Raw genomic sequence first — 26,129 nt, 5'->3', positions numbered from 1 at the left:
TTTACTAAGTCTGAAATCAAGTGGACAACATGGATAACAAAACTGAACTCTAGTCTGTTCCACCACAACGCATTTTATAACTAAAAGGCTATTTTGTTAGCACTGTATCTAAACTTTTCTTTTTCATAAACAAGGTCAGATTTTACTCCAGAAAGCAATGGGGAAAAATATTTAGACATAAAACAAACACAAATGTAAGAAATTTCAAAAGGGTATACATGTAACTTTGTTTTATAAAAATTTTTAAATCAAATATATCTCTTGAAAAAGACTGAATTTTCCCTCATTTAAATTATATTAGTCTTTATTACACCATAACTAATCTACATTTATACCATTTTTCCAAAAAATTATTGATACTTTTAAAACCATATTCAGGGAATGTATATATTGGCACTTTCATAAAAAAATATTTTTATTCTTCCCTTAACAAGTTTAAGATGTAGTTTGTGTCTTAAAAGAGCTAAGGGTAAATTAAGAAGAAGGAGAATCATTTCATGCTGAGGCTATCAGGAAAGACTCAGTGAAAGAATGAAGGGCTTTTAAGCTGTACTTTATTAAAGAAAAATTCTGAAACACAAAAAGCAGGAGAGAGAATATTCCAGGCAGAGAAAACAGATGAGCTACAGCAAGCAGATGAGGATGTCCAGAAGCTCTCTACTGAAATGGGAAAAAGGCTGTGTTGGGCCATAATATAGAGTCATATAGGGCTGAAGAAAGAAACAGCAGTTTAGGAACTTGAACTAAGAACCTAATTATACAGGACCTAAATAAGAAACAAACTAGCAAGGAATTTATACTGTTAAGAATTTGAGGGCTTCCCTGGTGGCGCAGTGGTTGAGAGTCCGCCTGCCGATGCAGGGGACACGGGTTCGTGCCCCGGTCCGGGAAGATCCCACGTGCCGTGGAGTCGCTGGGCCCGTGAGCCATGGCCGCTGAGCCTGCGCGTCCGGAGCCTGTGCTCCGCAACGGGAGAGGCCACAGCAGTGAGAGGCCCGCATACCGCAAAAAAAAAAAAAAAAAGAATTTGAAAACATTAAAGAAGGCTTTGTGAGCAGTTCTGTAATCAAACTGTGTTTTAATTAATATATCTTATAACAAACTGGATGGATTATATAAAGGGGGAAGATGGAGGTGGGAAAATCAGATAAAAGAATCTGGAAAAAAGTAATAAATATAAACGCAAAGACTGACAGATTTCAAAAGTAAAACAATCTTGATTTTGAATGTTTCCTCCACTGTAGATTAAGAATCAACCTTTTGGGACCTTCAAGATGGCAGAGGAGTAAGACATGGAGATCACCTTCCTCCCCACAAATACATCAAAAATACATCTACAGGTGGAACAACTCCTACAGAACACCAACTGAATGCTAACAGAAGACCTCAGACTTGCCAAAACGCAAGAAACTCCCCATGTACCTGGGAAGGGTAAAAGAAAAAAGAAAAAACAGAGACAAAAGAATAGGGATGGGACCTGCACCTCTGGGAGGGAGCTGTGAAGGAGGAAAAGTTTCCACACACTAGGAAGCCCCTTCACTGGAAGAGATGGGGGTGGGAGGGGGGTGGGCAGGGGGGAAGCTTCAGAGTCACGGAGGAGAGCACAGCAACAGGGGTGCAGAGGGCAAAGCGGAAAGATTCCCGCACAGAGAGGATCGGTGCCAACCAGCACTCACCAGCCAGAGAGGTTTGTGTGCTCACCTGCCGGGGCAGGTCAGGGCTGGGAGCTGAGGCTCGGGCTTTGGAGGTCAGATCCCAGAGACAGGACTGGGGCTGGCTGCGTGAACACAGCCGGAAGGGGGCTAGTGTGCCACAGCTAGCCAGGAGGGAGTCCAGGAAAAAGTCTGTACCTGCCTAAGAGGCAAGAGACCATTGTTTCAGGGTGTGTGAGGAGAGGGGAATCCTTCCCTGTCTGCCCACAGAAGGCAGAGCACTGCCTTAACGAGCTCCAGAGACAGGCGCGAGCCACAGCTATCAGCTCAGACCCCAGAGATGGGCGTGAAACACTAATGCTGCTGCTGCAGCCCCAGGAACCCTGTGTGCAAGCACAGGTCACTATCCACACCCGTGCTCAGGAGCCTTTGCAGCCCGCCACTGCCAGGGGTCCCACGATCCAGGGACAACTTCCCTGGGAGAACACACAGCACGCCTCAGGCTGTTGCAGTGTCACGCCAGCCTCTGCCGCTGCAGGTTCCTCCCACGTTCCAACTCTAACTACCATACCCCTCCCACCCCCTAGCTTGAATGAGCCAGAGCGCCCTAATCAGCTGCTGCTTTACCCGTCCTGTCTGGGTAGGAACAGAAGGCTGAGGGCAACCTACACGCAGAGGTGAGGACAAAACCAAAGCTGAACCCCAGGAGCTGTGCGAAGAACGAAGAGAAAGGGAAATCTCTCCCAGCAGCCTCAGGAGCAGCGGATTAAATCCCCACAATCAACCTGAGGTACCCTGCATCTGTGGAATACCTGAATAGACAACAAATCAAGCCAAAATTGAGGCGGTGGACTTTAGAAGCAACTGTAGACTTGGGGTTTGCTGTCTACGACTGACTTGTTTCTGATTTTTACGTTTATCTTAGTATAGTTTTTAGTGCTTGTTATCATTGGTGGATTTGTTTACTGGTTTGGTTGCTCTCTTTTTATTACTTTTTTATTTTAATAACTTTTTAAAATTTTAATTATTTTATTCATTTATTTACTTACTTTTTTCCCCTCCCTTTTCTTCTGAGCCATGTGGCTGACAGACTCTTGGTGCTCTGGTCTGGTGTCAGGCCTGAGCCTCTGAGGCGGGAGAGCCAAGTTCAGGACATTGGACCACCAGAGACCTCCCGGCCCCATGTAATATCAATCAGCGAGAGCTCTCCCAGAGATCTCCATCTCAACACTAAAACCCAGCTCCACCCAACGGCCAGCAAGCTCCAGCGTTGGACGCCCCATGCCAAACAACCAGCAAGACAGGAATACAACCCACCTATTAGCAGAGAGGCTGCCTAAAATGATACTAAGTTCACAGACACCCCAAAACACACCATTGGACATAGCCCTGCCCACCAGAAAGTCAAGATCCAGCCCCACCCACCAGAACATAGGCACCAGTCCCCTCCACCAGGAAGCCTACACAACCCTGAACCAACCTTACCCACTGGGGGCAGACGCTAAAAACAACGGGAACTATGAACCTGCAGGCTGCAAAAAGGAGACCCTAAGCACAGCAAGTTAAGCAAAATGAGAAGACAGAGAAATACGCAGCAGATGAAGGAGCAAGATAAAAACCCACCAGACCAAACAAAGGAAGAGGAAATAGGCAGTCTACCTGAAAAAGAATTCAGAGTAATGATAGTGAAGATGATCCAAATTCTTGGAAATAGAATGGAGAAAATATAAGAAACGTTTACCAAGGACCTAGAAGAACTAAAGAGCAAACAAACAATGATGAACGACACAATAAATGAAATTAAAAATTCTCTAGAAGGAATCAATAGCAGAATAACTGAGGCAGAAGAACAGATAAGTGACCTGGAAGATAAAATAGTGGAAATAACTACAGCAGAGCAGAATAAAGAAAAAAGAATGAAAAAATTGAGGACAATCTCAGAGACCTCTGGAACAACATTAAACGCACCAACATTTGAATTATAGGGGTCCCAGAAGAAGAGAAAAAGAAACGGACTGAGAAAATATTTGAAGCCATTATAGTTGAAAACTTCCTTAACATGGGAAAGGAAACAGTCAATGAAGTCCAGGAAGCACAGAGAGTCCATACAGGATAAATCCAAGGAGAAACACACCAAGACACATATTAATCAAACTATCAAAAATTAAATACAAAGAAAAAATATTAAAAGCAGCAAGGAAAAAGCAACAAATAACATACAAGGGAATCCCCATAAGGTTAACAGCTGATCTTTCAGCAGAAACTCTGCAAGCCAGAAAGGAGTGGCAGGACGTATTTAAAGCGATGAAAGGGAAAAAGCTACAACCAAGATTACTCTACCCAGCAAGGACCTCATTCAGATTCGATGGAGAAATTAAAACATTTACAGACAAGCAAAAGTTAAGAGAATTCAGCACCACCAAACCAGCTTTACAACAAATGCTAAAGGAACTTCTCTAGGCAGGAAACACAAGAGAAGGTAAACACTTACAAAAACAAACCCAAAACAATTGAGAAAATGGTAATAGGAACATACATATCGATAATTACCTTAAATGTAAATGGATTAAATGCTCCAACCAAAAGACACAGACTGGCTGAATGGATACAAAAACAAGACCTGTATATATGCTGTCTACAAGAGACCCACTTCAGACCTAGGGACACATACAGACTGAAAGTGAAGGGATGGAAAAAGGTATTCCATGCAAATGGAAATCAAAAGAAAGCTGGAGTAGCAATTCTCATATCAGATAAAATAGACTTTAAAATAAAGACTATTACAAGAGACAAAGAAGGACACTACATAATGATCAAGGGATCAATCCAAGAAGAAGATATAACAACTGTAAATGTTTATGCACCCAACATAAGAGCACCTCCATACATAAGGCAAATGCTAACAGCCATAAAAGGGGAAATCGACAGTAACACAAGGGTAGGGGACTTTAATACCACACTTTCACCAATGGACAGATCATCCAAAATGGAAATAAATAAGGAAACACAAGCTTTAAATGACATATTAGACAAGATGGGACTTAACTGATATTTATAGGACATTCCATCCAAAAAAAACAGAACACACTTTCTTCTCAAGTGCACACGAAACATTCTCCAGGATAGATCACATCTTGGGTCACAAATCAAGCCTTGGTAAATTTAAGAAAATTGAAATTGTATCAAGTATCTTTTCCGACCACAACGCTATGAGACTAGATATCAATCACAGGGAAAAAACTGTAAAAAATACAAACACATGGAGACTAAACAATACACTACTAAATAACCAAGAGATCATGGAAGAAATCAAAGAGGAAATCAAAAAATACCTAGAAACAAATGACAATGAAAACACGACGACCCAAAACCTATGGGATGCAGCAAAAGCGGTTCTAAGAGGGACGTTTACAGCAATACAATCCTACCTCAAGAAAAAAGAAACATCTCAAATAAACTACCTAACCTTACACCTAAAGCAATTAGAGAAAGAAGAACAAAAAAACCCTAAAGGTAGCAGAAGGAAAGAAATCATAAAGATCAGGTCAGAAATAAATGAAAAATATGAAGGAAACAATAGCAAGGATCAATAAAACTAAAAGCCGGTTCTTTGAGAAGATAAACAGAATTGAAACCAGTAGCCAGACTCATCAAGAAAAAAAGAGAGAAGACTCAAATCAACAGAATTAGAAAAGAAAAAGGAGAAGTAACAACTGACGCTGCAGAAATACAAAGGATCATGAGAGATTACTACAAACAACTATATGCCCATAAAGCAGACAACCTAGAAGAAATGGACAAATTCTTAGAAAAGCACAAGCTTCCGAGACTGAACCAGGAAGAAATAGAAAATATAAACAGACCAGTCACAAGCACTGAAATTGAAGCTGTGATTAAAAATCTTCTAACAAACAAAAAGCCCAGGACCAAATGGCTTCACAGGCGAATTCTAGCAAACATTTAGAGCACAGCTAACACCTATCCTTCTCAAACTCTTCCAAAATACAGCAGAGAGAAGAACACTCCCAAACTCACTCTATGAGGCCACCATCACCCTGATACTAAAACCAAAGATGTCACAAAAAAAGAAAACTACAGACCAATATCACTGATGAACATGGATGCAAAAATCCTCAACAAAATACTAGAAAACAGAATCCAACAGCACATTAAAAGGATCATACACCATGATCAAGTGGGGTTTATCCCAGGAATGCAAGGACTCTTCAATACATGCAAATCAATCAATGTCATAAACCATATTAACAAATTGAAGAAGAAAAACCATATGATCATCTCAATAGACGCAGAGAAAGCTTTCGACAAAATTCAACACCCATTTATGATAAAAACTCTCCAGAAAGTAGGCACAGAGGGAACTTATCTCAACATAATAAAGGCCATATATGACAAACCCACAGCCAACGTCATTCTCAATGGTTAAAAACTGAAACCATTTCCTCTAAAATCAGGAACAAGACAAGGATGCCCACCCTCACCACTATTATTCAACACAGTTTTGGAAGTTTTAGCCACAGCAATCAGAAAAGAAAAATAAATAAAAGGAATACAAATTGGAAAAGAAGAAGTAAAAGTGTCACTGTTTGCAGATGATGTGATACTATACATAGAGAATCCTAAAGATGCTACCAGAAAACTACTAGAGCTAATCAATGAACTTGGTAAAGTAGCAGGACACAAAATTAATGCACAGAAATCTCTTACATTCCTATACACGAATGATGAAAAATCTGAAAGAGAAATTAAGGAAACACTCCCATTTACCACTGCAACAAAAAAAGAAAATACCTAGGAATAAACCTACCTAAGGAGACAAAAGACCTGTATGCAGAAAACTATAAGAAACTGATGAAAGAAATTAAAGATGATACAAACAGATGGAGAGATATACCAAGTTCTTGGACTGGAAGAATCAACACTGTGAAAATGACTATACTACCCAAAGCAATCTACAGATTCAATGCAATCCCTATCAAACTACCAATGACATTTTTCACAGAACTAGAACAAAAAATCACACAATTTGTATGGAAACACAAAAGACCCCGAATAGCCAAAGCAATCTTGAGAAAGAAAAATGGAGCTGGAGGAATCAGGCTCCCTGACTTCAGACTATACTACAAAGCTACAGTAATCAAGACAGTATGGTACTGGCACAAAAACAGAAATATAGATCAATGGAACAGGATAGAAAGCCCAGAGATAAACCCACACACATATGGTCACCTTGTCTTTGATAAAGGAGGCAAGAGTATACAATGGAGAAAAGACAGCCTCTTCAATAAGTGGTGCTGGGAAAACTAGACAGTTACATGTAAAAGAATGAAATTAGAACACTCCCTAACACCATACACAAAAAAACTCAAAATGGATTAAAGACCTAAATTTAAGGCCAGACACTATAAAACTCTTAGAGGGTAACATAGGCAGAACACTCTATGACATAAATCACAGCAAGATCCTTTTTGACCCAGCTCCTAGAGAAATGGAAATAAAAACAAAAATAAACAAATGGGACCTAATGAAACTTAAAAGCTTTTGCACAGCAAAGGAAACCATAAACAAGATGAAAAGACAACCCTCAGAATGGGAGAAAATATTTGCAAATGAAGCAAATGACAAAGGATTAATCTCCAAAATATACAAGCAGCACATGCAGCTGAATATCAAGAAAAACAAACAACCCAATCTAAAAATGGGCAGAAGACCTAAATAGACATTTCTACAAAGAAGATATGCAGATTGCCAACAAACACATGAAAGGATGCTCAACATCACTAATCATTAGAGAGTGCAAATCAAAACTACAATGAGGTATCACCTCACACCGGCAGAATGGCCATTATCAAAAAATCTACAAACAATAAGTGCGGGAGAAGGTGTGGAGAAAAGGGAACCCTCCTCTGGAGCCCATGCACCACAGCTACAGAGAAGCCCAGATGCGGCAACAAAAGATCCCACATGCCGCATCTAAGACCCTGATGCAGCCACATAAATAAATAAATATTTAATAAAAAAATCTGTGGGCTTGTTCTCAGGAATGATTAGGAGGTACCTTTCTCAAACCTCTATAAGCTTAGCAGAAACATTTAATTCTATGGAAGCCTAGAAATTTAAAAGACTTAAGATTCACAAACATGAACTGATTATTGTTTACAGGGACAGGTCTTTTCAAAACCTGTAGTTTCTATGTAAACTACAACTCTATTATGTTCTGCTTTAAACTACAGACTATGTACAAGCTTCCAAATTTAAATCTCCATAAATATGTATATAAAATAAAATTATAATTTTTAATATATACCTTTAAATGGTTGTATTTTTATATAAAATGTTTTATGTTTAAAGGTTTTTTAAAAAATTTTGGATAAGAAAATGAAATGTTAAAATATCTTCAAGATCTCCTAACCACTACCAATGTGATTTTTTTTCAAACACTGCTATCCTTCCATTCAAAATCATTATTTTTCTTTTAAGTCCTCCATAAGTCTATTATTTGAACTAGCTGAATACAGCTCTAACCCCGTGTGTGAGGAAGAGAAATGAGCAACTATGTCATCACTGCATGACATAAAGCGTCACAGAATAAATAGTGGCACAGTAAAAGGAAATATAAGTAGCTGGGAGATAAAATGATATTCAAAATACCTAGTTTCTAAGAACTGGTACGATTACTGCCAAGTTCAACCAGAAAAAATCTGGGTTTCAAAATTTGTTACTTGACAATGAACAAGAAATAATAAACCAATCTGACATTTAAGATAAAAAGGGAAAGAAACCGTTTGTTCTCATGAGTTCCTGTACTCATTTTGCCAAAATACTCTTTCAACCTTTCTCAAATTCACTTCCTAATAAAGCTACTTAGTTATTTAATTCTCCACCACTTCTCATTCCCTCAATAAAACACAGAAAGCGCCGGGACTTCCCTAGTGGCGCAGTGGTTAAAAATCCACCTGCCAATGCAGGAGACACGGGTTTGAGCCCTGGTCCGGGAAGATCCCACATGCCGCGGAGCAACTAAGCCTGTGTGCCACAACTACTGAGCCTGTGCTCTAGAGCCCGCAAGCCACAACTACTGAGCCCACGTGCCACAACTACTGAAGCCCGAGTGCCTAGAGCCCATGCTCCACAGCAAGAGAAGCCACCGCGATGAGAAGCCCACTCACCACAACAAAGAGTAGCCCCTGCTCACTGCAACTAGAGAAAGCCTGCGTGCAGCAGCAAAGACCCAACACAGCCATAAATAAATAAATAAATTTATTTATTTTTAAAAAAACAACACAGAAACCCCCAAATTGATCCCTAGTAATACACTACAATGGATTTTTAAACCAATGGTTAGTGGTAAAGAAAGCAGTGATCAGAGGAAGAACGGCTCCCTAAGGACAGGTGAGCCAAACTAACTGCTTTCATTATCAGGGTTACTATGATCAGTAAAGCAGTCAGTGTTACAGCACTTAACATAGCAACCAGATTGAATCATATGAAATTGCCGTTTTTTAGTAGATCAAAATGGTGGTATATTGGCAATTTCATGTGGTTCAACCACAATAATCTTATCAAGACATTTTACTAAAGTTTTCATGAAGAGATGTGCCTTAATACATTTTAAAGTGACACAAAGCTGGTATTGATGGCTAATACACTGGACAGTAGAATGCAGATTGTAAAAGATTCTTATCAGTTGGAATGAAGAGATAAAATTATTAAGAACTGAATAAAAAGACAGATTTAAAATTCTATACTACATTCAAAAACACTAATGGGCTAATTACACCACAGAAATCTGGCTTTAGAAGAGTTCATGTGAAAAAGATCTAGCTGAGTCCAAACTTTAACATATACCCTCCCTGCTATAGCCAAAGTGAACTATTTTCCAAATACACTACAGGGTTTCTTACTTTGATTTCCTGCCCATGCTATTCTTTGAGCACCAGAATACCCACTTCTCCACCTCTTGGCCAAAATCATACCCATTCTTCTAGATCAATTTCAAATGTTACCACCTCCGTCAAGACTTTCACTCCCTCTGCTAGCTATAATCACACCTTTCCTCTGAAATTCAAGCTTATGGTTCCTTCAGTGTAATAAACATATTCTATTTTGTACTTTTCTTCTTTTAGCTCTGTTTAAGTGGGAAGTACCGACAAAAGGAGAAATTCTAAGAAGACTCTATTACATATAAAGACAGAAAAACAATCAAGGAGTTATAAATAAAATTCAGGAGAAACTATATACGAGTCAGCCAGATCTTATGAAGACAAATGAGGGAGAGCTCACAGGCAGGACTGAGCAGTGGTTTGCATGGGGGAGGAAAACCGAAACTGGAATCTAATAAACTGTAATCAGAGGGAGTCAAAGGGGGCTAAGTTACTTTCCACCTTGGGAAAAGGAGTTTGGGAAGGGATTGTGTCACAGATAAAGGGATGGGTAGTAAAAGGGAGGAACTGGATTTATGTTTTTAAAAAAAGGAAAAAGAAGGTAAACATGAACTTTTGATTTCTGCTGACTTGTTCCTTCTCCCAGTGACTCTGGTCAAGTAAATAAAGGTATTAATCATGCAGTTGCATAGACAGGTTACTATCACCCAAGAAAGTTGGTCACACCCAGAGATAAGGGAGTAAAACAGGGTGTCAATAAACTCAATAAGGATAAGGAGAGAGAAAAGACAGTTCCTAGCAAAGAAAGTCTCATACAAAGTCAGCACTCAAATAATATAAACTGAATTAAAATACAAATTATCTTCCAAAATTTGAAAGGCTGCATGTGGATAAAGGACTAAATTTATAGAGAATCAGAGGGCAAAAGTAGATCAGTAAGTAGAAGAGGCAAAAGTAGATCAATAAGTAGAAGATCCAAGGAACCAGCTTCTGGTGCACAAAAAAAATAATAATTAAAAACTGTCTCGAATATAATAAACACTTTTTTTTGTTTTTTTAGTAATATATAGTTCAAACAACAGTTAAAGTGAAGATCAGGGATAGATGGGTTTCTTGCATTAAGGAGGAGGTTGAATTAATACTAAGGACTAAGGTCCCTAACAACTCAAATTCTTTTTTTTTTTTTTTTACGTTTATAATTTCTTTTAATTATCAGTAGAAGTGCGAGTTGTCAGTATATCTGGTGTAGGAAATGATAAATGTATAAACTCCAAATCCAAGATATATGACACTGTATTTTCTAAAACTTCAACTTCTTGTATTGTGTGACCTTGGGTATATTTTAAACCAGATCGCTGGAGGCTGCCCTGATCACCATCTTATTACCTTTTGTATAACAGAAGGAAAAAAAAACCTGTCATAGGACTTCCCTGGCGGTCCAGTGGTTAAGACTGCGCTTCCAATGCAGGGGGCGCGGGTTTGATCCCTGCTCCAGGAACTGGGATTCCCCATGCCGCATGGCGCGGCCAAAAAATGGAAAAAAGAAAAAACCTGTCAGAAGCCAAGCTCCAATTTATCATCTCTCCTTGGTCTGTCCCCATTACAGGACAGGATGAGGGGATGTTTGCTTCCTGACTGGACTTGCTTTTCACAAAGTCCTGCTGGGGGTTACTCAGTACCCTGTGGCCTTCAAGGGTATTGCCAATTGATTACTTTTTCAATTGTCTAGTATTTATCCTAGTTCTCTTTTTTTTCCTTTTTTATTTTAATTTTTTTACTGAAATATAGTTGATTTACAATTTTGTGTTAATTTCTGCTGCATATATATATGCCATATACACACATATACATACACACTCTTTTTTATATTCTTTCCCATTATGATTTATCTCAGGATATTGAATATAGTTCCTTACATCTCAAATTCTATATAAACAAATATAAATGCATTAGCACATATTTATTTTGTCTAACCTAAAATCAGTACTGGGGAGGAAAGAATACCAGACCAGTTGTTAGGGGATCTGGGTCCTGCTCTGTGACACAGAATGGAACCTCCTACCAGTCCCTGCTCTTCCCCAACTTTTCATTCCTCACCTGCACAAGTCATCCACTAGACCAAATCAGCTTAGAAGTTTGCTAGGGACTCATCTCTTGCTTTGCACATGCTTCCTTGCAACATACTTCTCAATTTGAATAAAGAGTTTCACAGGCAGAGAAAATTTAAAACTACTCAACAGATGATCTCTAATCCAAGGCCACTCACAGATCTTAAAACTGGGATTCTAATTTTTAATATATGACATTTACCTCCAATAATTTGCAAAACAACAATAAAATCAAATTCACGAGTGGCCAACACTCAAGTCTGACACTACAAGATGAAAGGACTATACATGTGCAAGAGTATCAACTCGTTTAAGTAGTTTATTTACCAAAAGATAGTAGTCTCTATCTTAGAGACAGTATCTTAAATTAAAACGGTTCAAAAATTTTCTACCAGAGTTAAGAGTTGCCCCTCCCAAGGAAGGGAAAACATAAATACATGCATAAATTTTTATCAAATAAACTTAGTTTCATCTTCTGAAATTTATTTAACACAGTAGGAGTTGGGGGTACAGGGCAAGGAGAATACAGTCAGTAGAAATAAATCTAAACATATTTTGTTTAGGAAGACAAATCCTAACACCTGCATAGTATATCAAATACTTTCATAATTAAAACTCTTGTATGCTTTTGAAGAGGTAACGCTTTGGATTTTACAAACCTGTGGATTATCCATGTACCATACAAAACTATCTTCTCTGGTATCCAGTATGAAGTACCTCCGAAGAAATTTCCCACTGTTTTCATTTTCTTCAATGTCTAGAAAACCACAAATGCGATTCTGACGATCCACATAAGGCATTTCTGTGCTTGAACATTACACTGTAAAATAAAAACATTAACAGTAAGTACTTCTCAGTGGACTTCAAGCATTAAATGTGCTATGGTATGGTTTATTCAACAAAAAGCCCACTTTCCAACATTAGGTGGGGGCTGGTTAATGTGAATACATAAAAGCATAGGCAAAAATCACTTGAAATTAAGCTTATTGTGAGTGGTTACTAAATGCAACTATATAGAACTGATGCGGACAAGGGACAGCTATTCATGTCAGCTGAATAATTTACTTAACTTTTCACTATGAGTAGGCATCGTCATCCCCATTTCATAGGTAAGAAATATAACACTGAGAAGGGGAAGTGCCTTTCCAAGATTAGTGAACTAGCAGGTAATGAATCAAAACATGAAGCCAGATTCTTGGACTCCAGAGCTTATATCTTAACGTTTACATCATCCTGTCACTCTAAAATCCTTGGTATTATTAAAACCAAAATGAATCAAAATAAAGTAAGCTAACATCATGAAAAGAGAGATAAGCAGGTATTATATGCCCCCCGAATGGAAGACACAAACATCACCAATAAAGAACATATAACAAAAAAAAAAAAAAAAAAAAAAGGTTTGTCTCAATCTGATCATGTTTCTAGATTTCCCTAAGTCAAGCTTCCAGTTCACAGGAAACAAAGAACACAGAAGAACATATTAAACTTCACCACAGGTATTCAATCAGCAAAAGTGGACCGTGGGAAACATCAGGACCAAAAGCCCAGTTTCTTCAGCAAATAAACTACTACAGGGGGAAAAAAAAAAAAGGAGAGAGAAAGAGAAGTCACAGACTAAAAGAGACTTCAGAGGCATATCATATTCTGATTCTGAAGTACTGAAATTTTTGTTATGTTCATTAAAGTTAAAAACCATGGCTTGGATAAAAAGCAGTGTTTCCATCCATTTTTCTCTAAAAACTGTAGATATGTGATTCCCTCCTGACGTGATGCAAATCTGCAGACTATTCCTACTCCAAAGGTACTTCTACAGCCAGCGCCAACATCTTTCGGCAGGTTGAATTATTTATGTAACTATTTTTTCGTTTAACTAACAGTGAAAATTCAATTAGAATATGCCCTGATATACTGTTTATCTAAATCACTATTCTGCATACAGCCAGAGAAATGGTGAAACACGCCAAAAAGTTTTCTTTAATTAATTAGTTTATTTATTTTTGGCTGCATTGGTTCTTCATTGCTGCACATGGGCTTTCTCTAGTTGTTGCGTGCAGGGGACGCTCTTCATTGCGGTGTGCAGGCTTCTCACTGTGGTGGCTTCTCATTGCAGAGCACGGCTCTACGTGCGTGGGCTTCAGTAGTTGTGGCATGCGGGCTCAGTAGTTGTGGCTTGCGGGCTCTAGAGCACAGGCTCAGTAGTTGTGGTGCACGGGCTTAGCTGCTCCGTGGAATGTGGGATCTTCCCACACCAGGGATCGAACCCATGTCCCCTGCATTCGCAGTTGGATTCTTAACCACTGCGCCACCAAAAGTGTTCCCCAAAAAGTTTTAAACAAAAGTATAAATTAAGTTTGTATGTGTGTGTTATTACAGATCTGGCACTTGGAGATAATTTTTTAATGAACTTACCCGAAGTTCTAAAAAATTTCTAAAATGTAATCAAAGCTTGGAAAATTAATACACTATACTAACACATACTGCAGGTAAAAACTGTCAACTTGTGTGGTACGCCATGAGGAAAGACACAGGCCAAAGGAACAGAATTGAGAGCACAGAGACAAACCCATACATCTATGGCTAACTGATTTTCAACGACGGTGCCAACATCATGCAATAGGGAAAGAAGCCTCTTTAACAAACGGTGCTGGGACACCTGGAGAGCCACGTGCTGAAGAATTAAACTGGACCGCTATCTTACACAATATACAAAAAATAACTCAAAATGAATTAATCTAAAAATAAGAGCTAGAACTATAAAACTTCAAGAAAACATAGAGGAAAATCTTCATGGCCTTGGAGTTGGCAATGAATTCTTAGATGTGACACTGAAAGCACAAACAACAAAAGAAAAAATAAGACAAATTGGATTTCATAAAAATTAAAAACTTTTTTGCATCAAAGGACATCACGAAAATGAAACTACAACCTACAGAATGGAAGGAAGTATTTGCAAATAAGGGTCTAATATCCAGAATATACAAATAAGTCCTACAGCTCAACAACGAAAAAACAAACCCAATTAAAAAATGGACAAAGGACTTGAGAAGACATTTCTCTCAAAGAAGATAAAACAAATGGCCAACCAGAACACAAAAAGTTGCCCAATATTATTTGTCATTAGGGAAATGTAAACCAAAACCACAGTGAGATACCACTTCACACCCACCTGGATGGATATAATTAAAAGAGGAAAATAATAAGAGTATAGGCAAGGATGTATAGAAATTGGAACCCACCTACATTGCTGGTGGGAATGTAAAATGGTACAACAGCTGTGTAAAACGGTTTGGTAGTTCTTCAAAAGTTAAACGTAGAATTACCATATGACTCAGCATTTCCACTCCTAGGTATATATCCAAAAGAACTGAAAACAGGTACTCAAACACTTATACTGAACATTCATAGCAGCACTATTCACAATAGCCCAAAACTGTAAACAACCCATATGTCCATCAACAGGTAAATGTACATACATACAATGGAATATTACCCAGATACAGAAAGGAATGAACTACTGATACAATACATCCAATCAAAATTCCAAGATATTTTATAAAAACTGACAAGGTGGTTCTATTATATATATTTAAATGCAAATAACCTAGAAAAGCTAAATCTATTTCCCAAAGAACAGACTGACATTACTTGATTTCAAGACTTACAACAGAGCTACAGCAATAAAGATAGTGTAGGACTGGTGAAAAGATATAATAAATCAATGGAACAGAATAGCATCCAGAAACAGACCCATACATATACTGTTAATTGATTTTCAACAAAGATGTCAAAGCAATTCCAAATACAGTCTTTCAACAAATGGTGCTGGAACAATTAACTATGCATGTGGAAAAAAATTAACTTGAAATGGATCAGAAACCTAATGTACAATTAAGCTTCTCGAAAAAAAAAAATACATACACACACACACACTGATATATTTTTTAAAGACATTTATATATACATATAAATGAAGTCTTCATGATCTTAGGGGTAGACAAAGATTTCTTAGATAAGACACAAAGAGCCTAAACCATATAATGGTTGATATAATGGGCTTAATCAAAATTAAAAACTGCTCTTTGAAAGACACCAATAAGAAATCAAAAGATGAGCCACAGAACAGGAGAAAATATTCAGTACACATATATCTATCAAGTAACTGATATCCAAAAATAGGCAAGGAATTATTACAACTCAATAAGACAAACAACCAAGTAAGAAAATAGGCAAAAAAATTTGAACAGACAAGTCAACAAAGAAGATATACAGTTTTTTTAAAATAATAAAAAAGAAAGAAAAAGGAAGACATACAAATAATAAATAAGCACATAAAGATGCTCATCATTAGTAAGATGATACAAATAAAAACTGTGAGATACCACTACATACCTACTAGAATGGCTAAAACAAAAACAAACAAATAAAACCCTGACAATACCAAATGCTGGCAAGGATGTGAAACAGATGACGAGTCTCTCATGTTGCTGGTGGGAATGCGAAATGGCACAGTAGCTTAGGAAGACAGTTTGGCAGTTTCTTAGAAAGTTAAACGTACCCTTAACGATATGACCCAGCAATGCCACTCCTAGGTATTTATCCAACTGAATTGAAAACTTATGTTTATACAAAACCTATATGCAAACGTTTAAAACAACATTATTCATAATTGGCAAAAAGCAGAAACAAACCAAATGTCCTTTAACTGGTAAATGAAGAAACTGTGGTACATCCAATACAATGGAATACTACTTAGCAAGATAAAGGAACAAAGTATTGATACACACAATATGGGTATTTTGTTAAGTGAAAAAAGCCAGACCAAAAGGCTATAGGGACAGAGAACAGATCAGTGAGAGGGACTGACTTCAATGGGTAATTTACGGAGTGATGGAACTGTTCTGTATCTTGATTGTAATAGTATACACAACTATGTATTTATCAAAAGTAGGCTCAAATACCACATACAGTGAGCTGTATTGCATACAAATTAAAAAAAAAAAAAACTACAGTGATAAAAACCAGATCAGAGTTGCTAGGCTTGCGATAGAAGAACAAGAGAGAACAAGAACAAAAGAGAGAAAGAACAAGAGAGAAATTTTTTTGGCAACATAGCTGTTGCACATCCTGATTGTGGTAGAGCTTATATAATTACATGCATCCGTCAAAACTCATAGAACTATACACTAAAAGAGGTAAAATTTATTGTATGTACAATTGTACCTCAATAATGCCGAATTTCTTTTAAAAAAGATGCCATATATACTCACCAGACTGGCTAAAATTAAAACAGATTGACAACACCAAATGTTATTAAAGGTGTGGTGCATCCAGAATTTATGTACTGTTGATGGGAATGTAAGATGGTACGATGACTATGGGAAAAGTTCTGACAATAAAACCAAACATACACCTACCCTATGACCCAGCCATTCTATTCCTAAGTATTTACTCAAGAGAAATGAAAACATATATTCATGCAAAGACTAATTCACAACCATTAGTAGTAGCAGCTTTATTCATAATAGCTACAAACTAGAAACAACCCAAATGTCCATCAAAAGGTGAAAAGATAAATAAAATGTAGTATGTTTATACAATGGAAAAGCAGTCTACAATATAAAGGGACTCCTACTGCATGCAACAATATGGTCAAAACTCATCAAATTGTAAACTTTAAATGGATACAGTTTATTGTATGTAATTTAAACTCCAAAAAGTTTTAAAAATCCAGCATAATAAAAAATTCATTAAATAAATTTGACTACAAATAACTTTTTAAAACATATTTTGCATGGCAAATCCTGATCAGCAAGTCAAAACCAGTAGAAAATACTTGCAGCTTATATTACAAAGGGCTAATCTCCCTAACATTTAAAGAGTCTGCAAAAAATGTCAAGGGAAATATATCAAAACTTCAGTAGAAAAGTGGGCAAAAGACATGAACAGACATTCCACAGAAAAAGACATAAAAATGACCCTCAAACATATTAAGAGATGCTCAATCACTCATGATAAGAAAATCCCCAAATGACACACGATACTGTAGGCATTGCTACTGACACCACAAGCAAAAAAAGGCAACCAGACTTCATGTGCCTCCTTGTGGAATTTATACCATCTATAAAACACTTATGAAAAAAAAAAGTACAAATACCTGAATCTAGATCTAACTACCAATTTATAGGAAATAGAGAAGACAGAGAAAGAATACGTTAACCTATATCACAGAGATTCAAACAGCAAAATTCAAACTATAATTAGTTTCTCAGGACAAACAACATGGCTTCTTCAGAAATAAATTCCAAGGGAGTAGGGGGAAAGGAACTGGAGGAAGAACTTATAAGTTAAAAGACCTAAAAAGACATAATCACAACATGTGGGCCTTATCTAAATCTTGTTAACAACAACAACACTGAGTTATCTAAGGAAACTGGAAACTTGAATACTGCCTCATGAAATTAAGGAAACATATATATTTTTTTCAGTGTGGTGATGGTATTGTGGTTATGTTACTAAGAAAATGAATTCGCATCATTTAGAGATATTTATTCATACAGAGACAAAACATTATCTGAATACTCTGGAAGGAGGGGTGGATGGAGGAGGGATGGCCTGGGTGGGCAGTTGTCGGGGCTAGATGTTGGGTACTGTAGTTATACAATCCTGTCTACTTCTGTGGAAGTTCACAATCCTTCATTACAAAAAGAAAGGTTAATAAGAACTTTTTTTCATAAGAAAAGTTCCAAAAAAGTCTATACTACACAGAGATACCATTTCTCATCTATGAGACTGGCAAAAATTCAGAAATCTGACAATCTACAATACTAGTAAGGCTGTAAGAAAACAGTAACTCTCTTATATTGCTGGTGGGAATGCAGAATGGTATGACCCTACTGAGAAGAATCTGGCACTATTTAACATGTGCATTTACCCTATGACCAGCAATCCTACTTGCTTCTGTAATTCTGAAACAATTTTATGCAAATGATAGTACTTCAGGTGCATCACAGGACAATGTAAACATACTGATGCTATGATTATATTTAAAGTAAAATAAAACAAATTTTGTTATTAGGAACCTAGATTTTCACAGTAAGGGAAAAAACGTACAAATACAAAAGGAAAAATTCTATACAATGCATCTGAATCAGTTAGTATGAACTCATGATCTTTGAAAATATGATAGTAATAGAAAATCACCACTTTGCAATTCCAATATAATCACTGATTTAAGCAAGAGTCTTCAATGAATACCAATACCACAAGAAAACAGGTTGTTAGGGAACAGAATATTCAGTCTCAAAATTTCACCCCAGTGCTCTTACCAATTACAAAGAGCAAAATGTATGTATATGTATCTTTACAGTGGTGAGATCTTATAGTCCCCACCTTTACCAAATGATTTAGCATCTAATGAATCTAGAAGCCAGGGATTAACGGATATCACTTCTCTCTAAATAGATCACAACACTATATGATCCCACTGATCTGAAATATCCAGAATGAGCAAATCTATGAAGATAGAAAGTAGATTAGTAGTTGCCTAGGAGGATGGGGGATGAGAAGGAATGAAGAGTTGCCTAGATATGGGAGGGTTCAGGGTTTCTCTTTAAGGTGCTAAAAATACTCTAAAACTGACTGTGATAACAGTTGCACAGTTCTGCAAATATATTAAAACCATTGAATTGCACACTTTGAGTGAATTATTCCTCAACCAAGCTGTTTAAAAAAAAAAAAGAATTATAACTGTCTTTTATCTTTCATTCCAGAGCACATCAGAAACCTTAAAAAACATTTCCTCTCCTAGACCTCTGAATGTTGTAGTGTCCCAGGGGATGGTCCACGGACCTCTTCTCTATTTACACTCAATCTCTTGGTGAGCTCACCCATTCACATAGGTCTAAATACTGCGATCTCCAGCCCTGGACACTCTGCTGGACTCCAGACTCATGTATACAACTGCCAACTCTATGGATCTACTTACTTACCTAACAGGCCTCTCACACTTAGCAAACTGAGCCCAGATATACCCCCTCAGCAATCTGTTCCCCTCTGTCCTTCCCATCTCAGTAAAGTCACTCCCTTCTTCCAGCTGTTCAGGCAAAATTTGGAGTCACACTTGATCAAGACTTGTTTCTCTCATTCCATGTCCAGTCCATAAGCAAATCCTACTGGCTCCATCTTCTAAGTATATCCAGAATCCCACCATTTGCATTGCTGCCACTCTGGTCCAAGCCACCATCACCTCTTAGCTGGACTACTGCAAGGGCATCCCTGCCCCCTTCACTCCATTTTCAATACAGCTGTCAGAGTGATCTCATTAAAACGTATGTTCGAGTGTTTATTCAATATTTGCCAAGCAAATATTTAAAATTAATTTAATCCTTATAATAATTTTACAGATGAGAAAAACAAAGCACAGAAGATTTTAAAAATAACTTGTACAAGGTCACATGATTAGGAAGTGGCAGAGCCAGGATCCAAACCAGGGGAATCTGGCTCTAAAGCCCATGTTCTTCAGTACTATAAAATGTCACTCTGCTCAAATCTCTTCAACTTTGGCTGCTTATTAAAATTACCTGGGAGTTTTTTTGAAAATCCTGATGCCTAGATTAGAGCATTCAGACCAATTAAATCAGAAACTCTGGAGATCGGATCTAAGCATCAGTACATTTTTAAAGCTCCCCCAATAATTCCCACATTCAGCCAAGGTTAAGAACCACTGTTTTAATGCAATCCCATCTCATTCAAAGTAAAAACCAAAGCTCTTACAAAGACATACAGGCTTCACCTACCCCCCACCCCAAACTGTCCCAGTTCCCCCGCTTGATTACTCATCTAGTCACTGACGCCTACCACACTAGACAAGCTCCCCACTCGGAGCCTTTTAACTCAAATGTCACTTTCTCAGGGAAGCCTTCTTGACGCCCCATCTAAAACTGCAAATGCTCCAAACTGTCCTGCCACTTCCCATCTCCCTTCCCCACTTCATTTTTCACCTTAGTATTTACTGCTAACAAACAATATCATTTACTTATTTCTTGTCTGTTTCCCCACACTGGAATGTAGGCTCCATGAGATCAGGGACTTTTTTTCTATTTACTATTGTTTCTCCAATGCCTAAAACAGTGGCTGGAACATGGAAGGGACTCAATAACAATTTGTTGAATGAAAAATTAAGGAACCCATAATTATTGCATCAAATATTAATGTTTAAGTTTCCAGACAGAAAGCCGCTTTTGCGTCATCTGATGAGAAATCATTTAGCAAACGATTTAATCGACTGGTTTGCTTAGATGATGGAAGGAAAAAGGTTCGATAGTATATTTCTGTTTGGATTTATACTTTCAGTAAAGCTCGTATGAGGTAAAAACAGATAAAACTGTGTAATTAAAACCTCTACAAAATCTATCCTTCAGCTTTACTTGTGCTCTAAGGGCATAGTTAGATCATACAAACATTCATAAATTAACACACACAGTTAACACTTCATCAGTCAGGAACCATGAAGCAAGTCAAAAAAATAAAAACAAAACAAAAATCAAAAAGAGAGAAAGAAAAGAAAAAGAAAAATTAAATTCTGCACAGTGAGACTTCATTAGGCCCACAGGACTTCACTACTGAAGTCCTGATTAGATGCTGAATGAGACTACTCTTGTCCCAAAACTTCTGACAACACAAAGCTTAAGATATACAGACATCAAGGATCAAATACCTGTGGAGTCTGGCCCTGACACCCCACACACACCTCAGGGCTATGGTACTGTAACCAACGTCTTACCGTCATTCCACTCTACTCGAGCAGCTGACAGAAGAGAGGGAAAAACACAAGTATTCCAAGTGTTCAGGGAGAAGGAAGGTGATGGTCACCCAAAAGCAGTGGTAGGGGGCCCCAAGAGAATCATTCACCAAGATCAGAAGTGCCTACAAGAAGGACAAATTGTCATCTCTTTCTCCAGTTCAATGTCTGCTTATGAAGTAGACTGAGTGACCCTGTGCCTATTTGAGCAGGGGGACAAAGAGAATTGATGAGAAACGGCAGGGCACAGAAAGGGAGCAGACTTAAGCAGGCTGCAGGCCACCATTTGACATCAAAAGGAAGTAAGTTTCCAGTGTATTAAGTGTAAATTACAGAAGGTAGCTGGACTTGAGCTGTCTTGCTGTTATCAAAAAATCTGGCTGCAGAGAGAAACCCACCTTACCCCCAAACACTCATAAGAACCAGCAAGTAGGCTGAGAGGACAGAAATGAGGAAGGAGTGTAGATTGGTAAAGGTTTACCCACAGCAAATTTCATATCCAGGGACTGTGCAGTGGGGACTCTCCCTGCAAGATCTCACCAAAAATTCCAGTTTGGAAGCCTACCACTAGACATTAATGGCTCGCCACTGTTAATCAAGAAAAGGCTTTAATAACACCAGGTAAGAAAGAGTTGCCTTTTTTCATTTTTCTTCTAACTAGTCTCTATTCAAATACATCCACAAAGAGGGAAAAGAAAGAGGTATCCAGGGAGCATATCACAATCCCTCCCCACTCCAAGTGCTTCAGGGAATAAGTGGCCAGATACTGGGTTAAAGGAGGAGTGGAGCTTTAATAGGAGATTGAAGGTTTAAACTGAAATAGATTAGACTGGAGCTTTTAATAGCTGTGAATGATAGAAAAGTTACCATTTGCCCATGAAATCATGAGGAAGCAGGGAGAGGGAAGATCCAACAAAGCATAGTTGAAAGCAGTCAATGTGGAAAAATATAACTGTCTTAAATCTGTTCTCACCAAGCTCAGACTGCTCAATAACCTGACGACATACGGCACAGCACCACTGCCCTCAGTAATGACAGGAACACCTGATGTGGAAATTCCCATGGGGGATTTACGGGACCCAACAAAATGCTACATTAGAAGTCCTCTGAGACCACTTCCAATTCTAAGTGCCTGTGATTGTCCTTTCTTCAAGAAGAGGTTAAACTGAATCCAGAATCCAGATTTCAAGGGTTAAACTATTAAAGGCTAGGCTACCCAAAGGAGTAAAACCACAACTTTCTGAAGAATAAAATTATCAGACTGATAAGTCTGATACGGGTTCCATGTAGGAAAAAATATTTAAGACTTCAATATTTTTAAGACTCTAAAGACTTAAGCATTAAAATAATCTCCTAAATGACTTTGATTTTTCTTTTACATTCAACAGAAATTCCAGTTCAAAGAATGTTTATGATTTAAAATCCTCAAAATAGCATCTTCCTAAATCAAAGCAATTCAACTAATCAAAGGCTTACCAAAATAAACAGCAAGCACATGTTTGCTTAAATATCTTCTAGGAATTACAAACTCACGTGTTCTTTATCATACAGCAACTACTGGGAAAAAATATCACTCAGAGTTCAAATGGTTTAATGTCACTCATTAAGCATAACAAAATCCTATTGCTGCAACAAATACCAACAATTTTTATTTTTAAATTAAAAAAAATCCACACGTTTATGTTTCTAAAAATAATTAAGCATTGCAGACAAGCATCTAAAGCAACAGAAAGTTTCTACCCTAGGAACTCTTTTCTGATACCAGTCAATAAATTTCCAAATGCTAGGTACTTACAAATGGCCAAAAGAATTAAAACTAAATGTTAATATTTATCTCCTAATAAAGCCATTTTATTGTATCATTGCAGATCTAAATGAGAGAATCACCTTGAAATTTAAAATCAAATTTTAATATTATCAAAAGTAAAATGCTCAAGCATGTGAAAAAGTAATAAAGCTGAGGCAGTTACTGCTACAGAACTTGAAATTTTCTGTCTAATAAAGGCAGTGTGAGTAACTACTGTCACATCTGAATAATTACTACATTTTATTCAGAAAACTATTTATCTTCCTCATTCTTAAATGACAGTTATTTAAACAAGAACAATTATTTAACATCAAACGGTACTTCAATGTCAAAGGCCGACTTAAATTATGCTAATAAATTACTTCATGGATTTCATTCTGGATTACAAATTATCATCGGTAGAAGTAACTGTGGGTTTTGCAGTAGGAATGTAAGAACTTTCAGGCTTAAATAAAAGTCTTTATTTTTTAAGCTGCATTAAATGTTTTTTGAGAAAAAGCCCTATAAAAAGATAAAATGTTTCCATCTTTCCCAAGTTATTCTCCTAGGGGTCTTCAATATCACAACCTATATATTAACAACTGACATGTGAGTGTTGCCCACAGTGACTTTTTAAAGAAAATAACTCTATGCTATTCTTAATGTCCTTAAACAATTCTAAAACGGTCCTTCCGGCTTATGAACTCATGGCAGTTTCCTAACAATTGTATACTTATCCTGTTTTACTGTCTCTCCTAGTCTATGACAAACTCACATTTACACACCACCTCTTTCCTATTTTGCTACATTGCTAAAACTAGGGGGGAGGGGGATACAAACCTGCTACTTCCCCCCTTTCTCAAAAGCAACAATAAAAATACTAATTAACAAGATAAAATGAGGTATGAAGCAGTTTCAATACATATAAATCACATCTCCTTAATGCCACAAAGTTATCCTCTGCTTACCACAAAGGACAAATGCATGGCCATATCCTTTGATACAGGTACACTCTTCAAGAGAATCCTGTCAATGGATACACTGTAGGGTTTACAGCACTATAAAATAAATTAATTATTAACTCAAATTCTGCTAAGCTTAAATACTCTTGTTTAAATACATAAATATTCTAAAATGTAATTTCCCCTGGGAAGATATGGCCAAGTTAAGGATTTAAACTAACTCTACTTGGGGAAATATCTTTTGCCACAAATGTGTTACTATGAAAATTTGAGTATGAAACGCAATAGGCTTTTTAGTCAGAATGAATCTTACTATTTTTTAAATAACAATTCTTCAAGTTCTTCTGTGAAAAAAACATTTAGTTTTACAAAATGATTTTTCAAGTTTTTCTCTGAATCATATAAAGCTTACCCCAATTTTGCTGTAGAGTTTCAATGGCTTTAAACTAACATAGAAAGTGTGTAAGCTGAGTGCCTGGGGGGAAATAAAGCAGACAGATGAGTAGTTCTCGGATAAAAGACTATGGTATAAACCGCATAGTGCGCTATTGGTTCCAGTCGTTAAGCACACAGGAAATAAGGTTTTCTAGTTAAAAAAAACGAATTGACAAACGGCAACGACTCCGTTAAAGCTAAGAAAATCTTATCAAAACCAACAACGATCAATCATAAAATAAGAAAACAAGCATTATAGGATTGTAAGGTGAAATCGGAGGGGGAAAAAAATGGCCCAAATTGCCCTACTGTATCTTCTATAACCTCCTCTAGGACCTGCCCCCAACAGAGCGATCGAGTTTCATTATTCAGGTGGCCAGCCGCGCGCAGATGCTCTGCTGTTGGGCACAGCATAACTAGAATTCTACCAAAGGCGGTAAACACGACTTTCATTATGACAACACTTTCCCCTCTGATGGTCTATCCAGGAGGGTCAATAGAAAGAATCTGAAATAAACCATAAACCACAAACCACTCAAGACGGTCCCAAAGCGGTGAGACTGGCAGCTGGCCTCTAAGCTTAAAGACCTGGGTTCTGGTCGCCTCCTTGGTCCTACTTGCGTGACCCTGGACAAGTCACTTCCAACTTTCGCACTGGTCACTGCACCATTAAGGTGCTAGGGTAAAGCACTAATACTGTAGGATGCTAGGGCACAGGGCGGAGTCGACTTCTGACTCGGCGAGTCCTAAAGTGAAAGCGCATTAACATAATACAAGACGATGCCCCTAGGCAGCTGAGCCCCCGTGAGCTCTGCCCTTAAGTCTAGCCATTCGACAGGCGTCGCCCGCCGGGAATCCCCCGACAGCTGGCCGGCCGGGCGTCCGGGAGGAGGGCGCGACGGTACTTTTAGCAGAGCCACCGCACGGCTCCTCGGCGACAGCGACCGCCGCCGGGCTCCCCATCCTCCTCGGCCGGACGCCGCCGAGGGCCGAGGTCAGGAAAACAATAAAGGAAGGAGCCGCGGGAAGACGCCGCCGCCGCCGCCCCCTCCCGCCGCCCAGAACTCGGCGCGCGCAGGTGAGCCGGCCCCGCGGCCTCTACCAGGTGCAGCCGCGCGGGCCGACCGGCCAGGAGAGAGGCCTCGGGGCGCAGCCCGGGACCCCGCGCCCCCCACCGCCTGCGGGCCCGCACTTACCAGCGCCCGCCGGTCCCTCGAGCCTCCCAGCTCGCTTCAGCCGGCGCCGCGCTCCCGGAGCCCGGCCCTGCTCACCCCGCCCCGGCGCGGCCGCACTCCTCACGCCGAACTTCACGGCGGCCCTCGCTCGGGAGCACCGGCGCCGCCGCGGCCCCTGGTCCCACAGGCACCGAGCTGCCGGGAGCGGCGCCCACGACGGCCCGCCCGCGCACTGCGCACGCGTGCCCGCGCTACCTCAGCCCCCAGACGGCGGCAGAGATTCCAGAGCGGGCACTCCCAGCCCGAGGAGA

At 38.6% G+C, this 26,129-nt stretch overlaps 1 protein-coding gene across 7 annotated transcripts in view; it reads right to left on the bottom strand.

Annotated features, from left to right (window-relative positions):
* PLEKHA1 (pleckstrin homology domain containing A1) overlaps positions 1–26,129 on the bottom strand; it is a 58,898-nt gene extending 32,769 nt beyond the window's left edge. Inside the window, exons 1-2 of one of the 7 annotated variants that reach the window (XM_033420842.2) lie at positions 25,840–26,129; positions 12,321–12,481 (exon numbers count right to left, since the gene is read on the bottom strand). In XM_033420842.2, the coding sequence (XP_033276733.1) occupies positions 12,321–12,461 (141 nt within the window). In that variant the 5' untranslated portion in view covers positions 12,462–12,481; positions 25,840–26,129. Of the gene's footprint in view, positions 1–10,939; positions 12,284–12,320; positions 12,482–25,839 lie in introns of those variants that run through there. The other 6 variants (XM_033420843.2, XM_049696995.1, XM_004265748.4 and 3 more) reach the window with 6 other exon arrangements.

This window comes from Orcinus orca, chromosome 14 (genome assembly GCF_937001465.1).
Source record: "Orcinus orca chromosome 14, mOrcOrc1.1, whole genome shotgun sequence".
Lineage (NCBI taxonomy): Eukaryota > Metazoa > Chordata > Mammalia > Artiodactyla > Delphinidae > Orcinus > Orcinus orca.
Note: the sequence above shows the minus strand (reverse complement) of the source record. Positions and strands in the feature narration are given on the sequence as shown.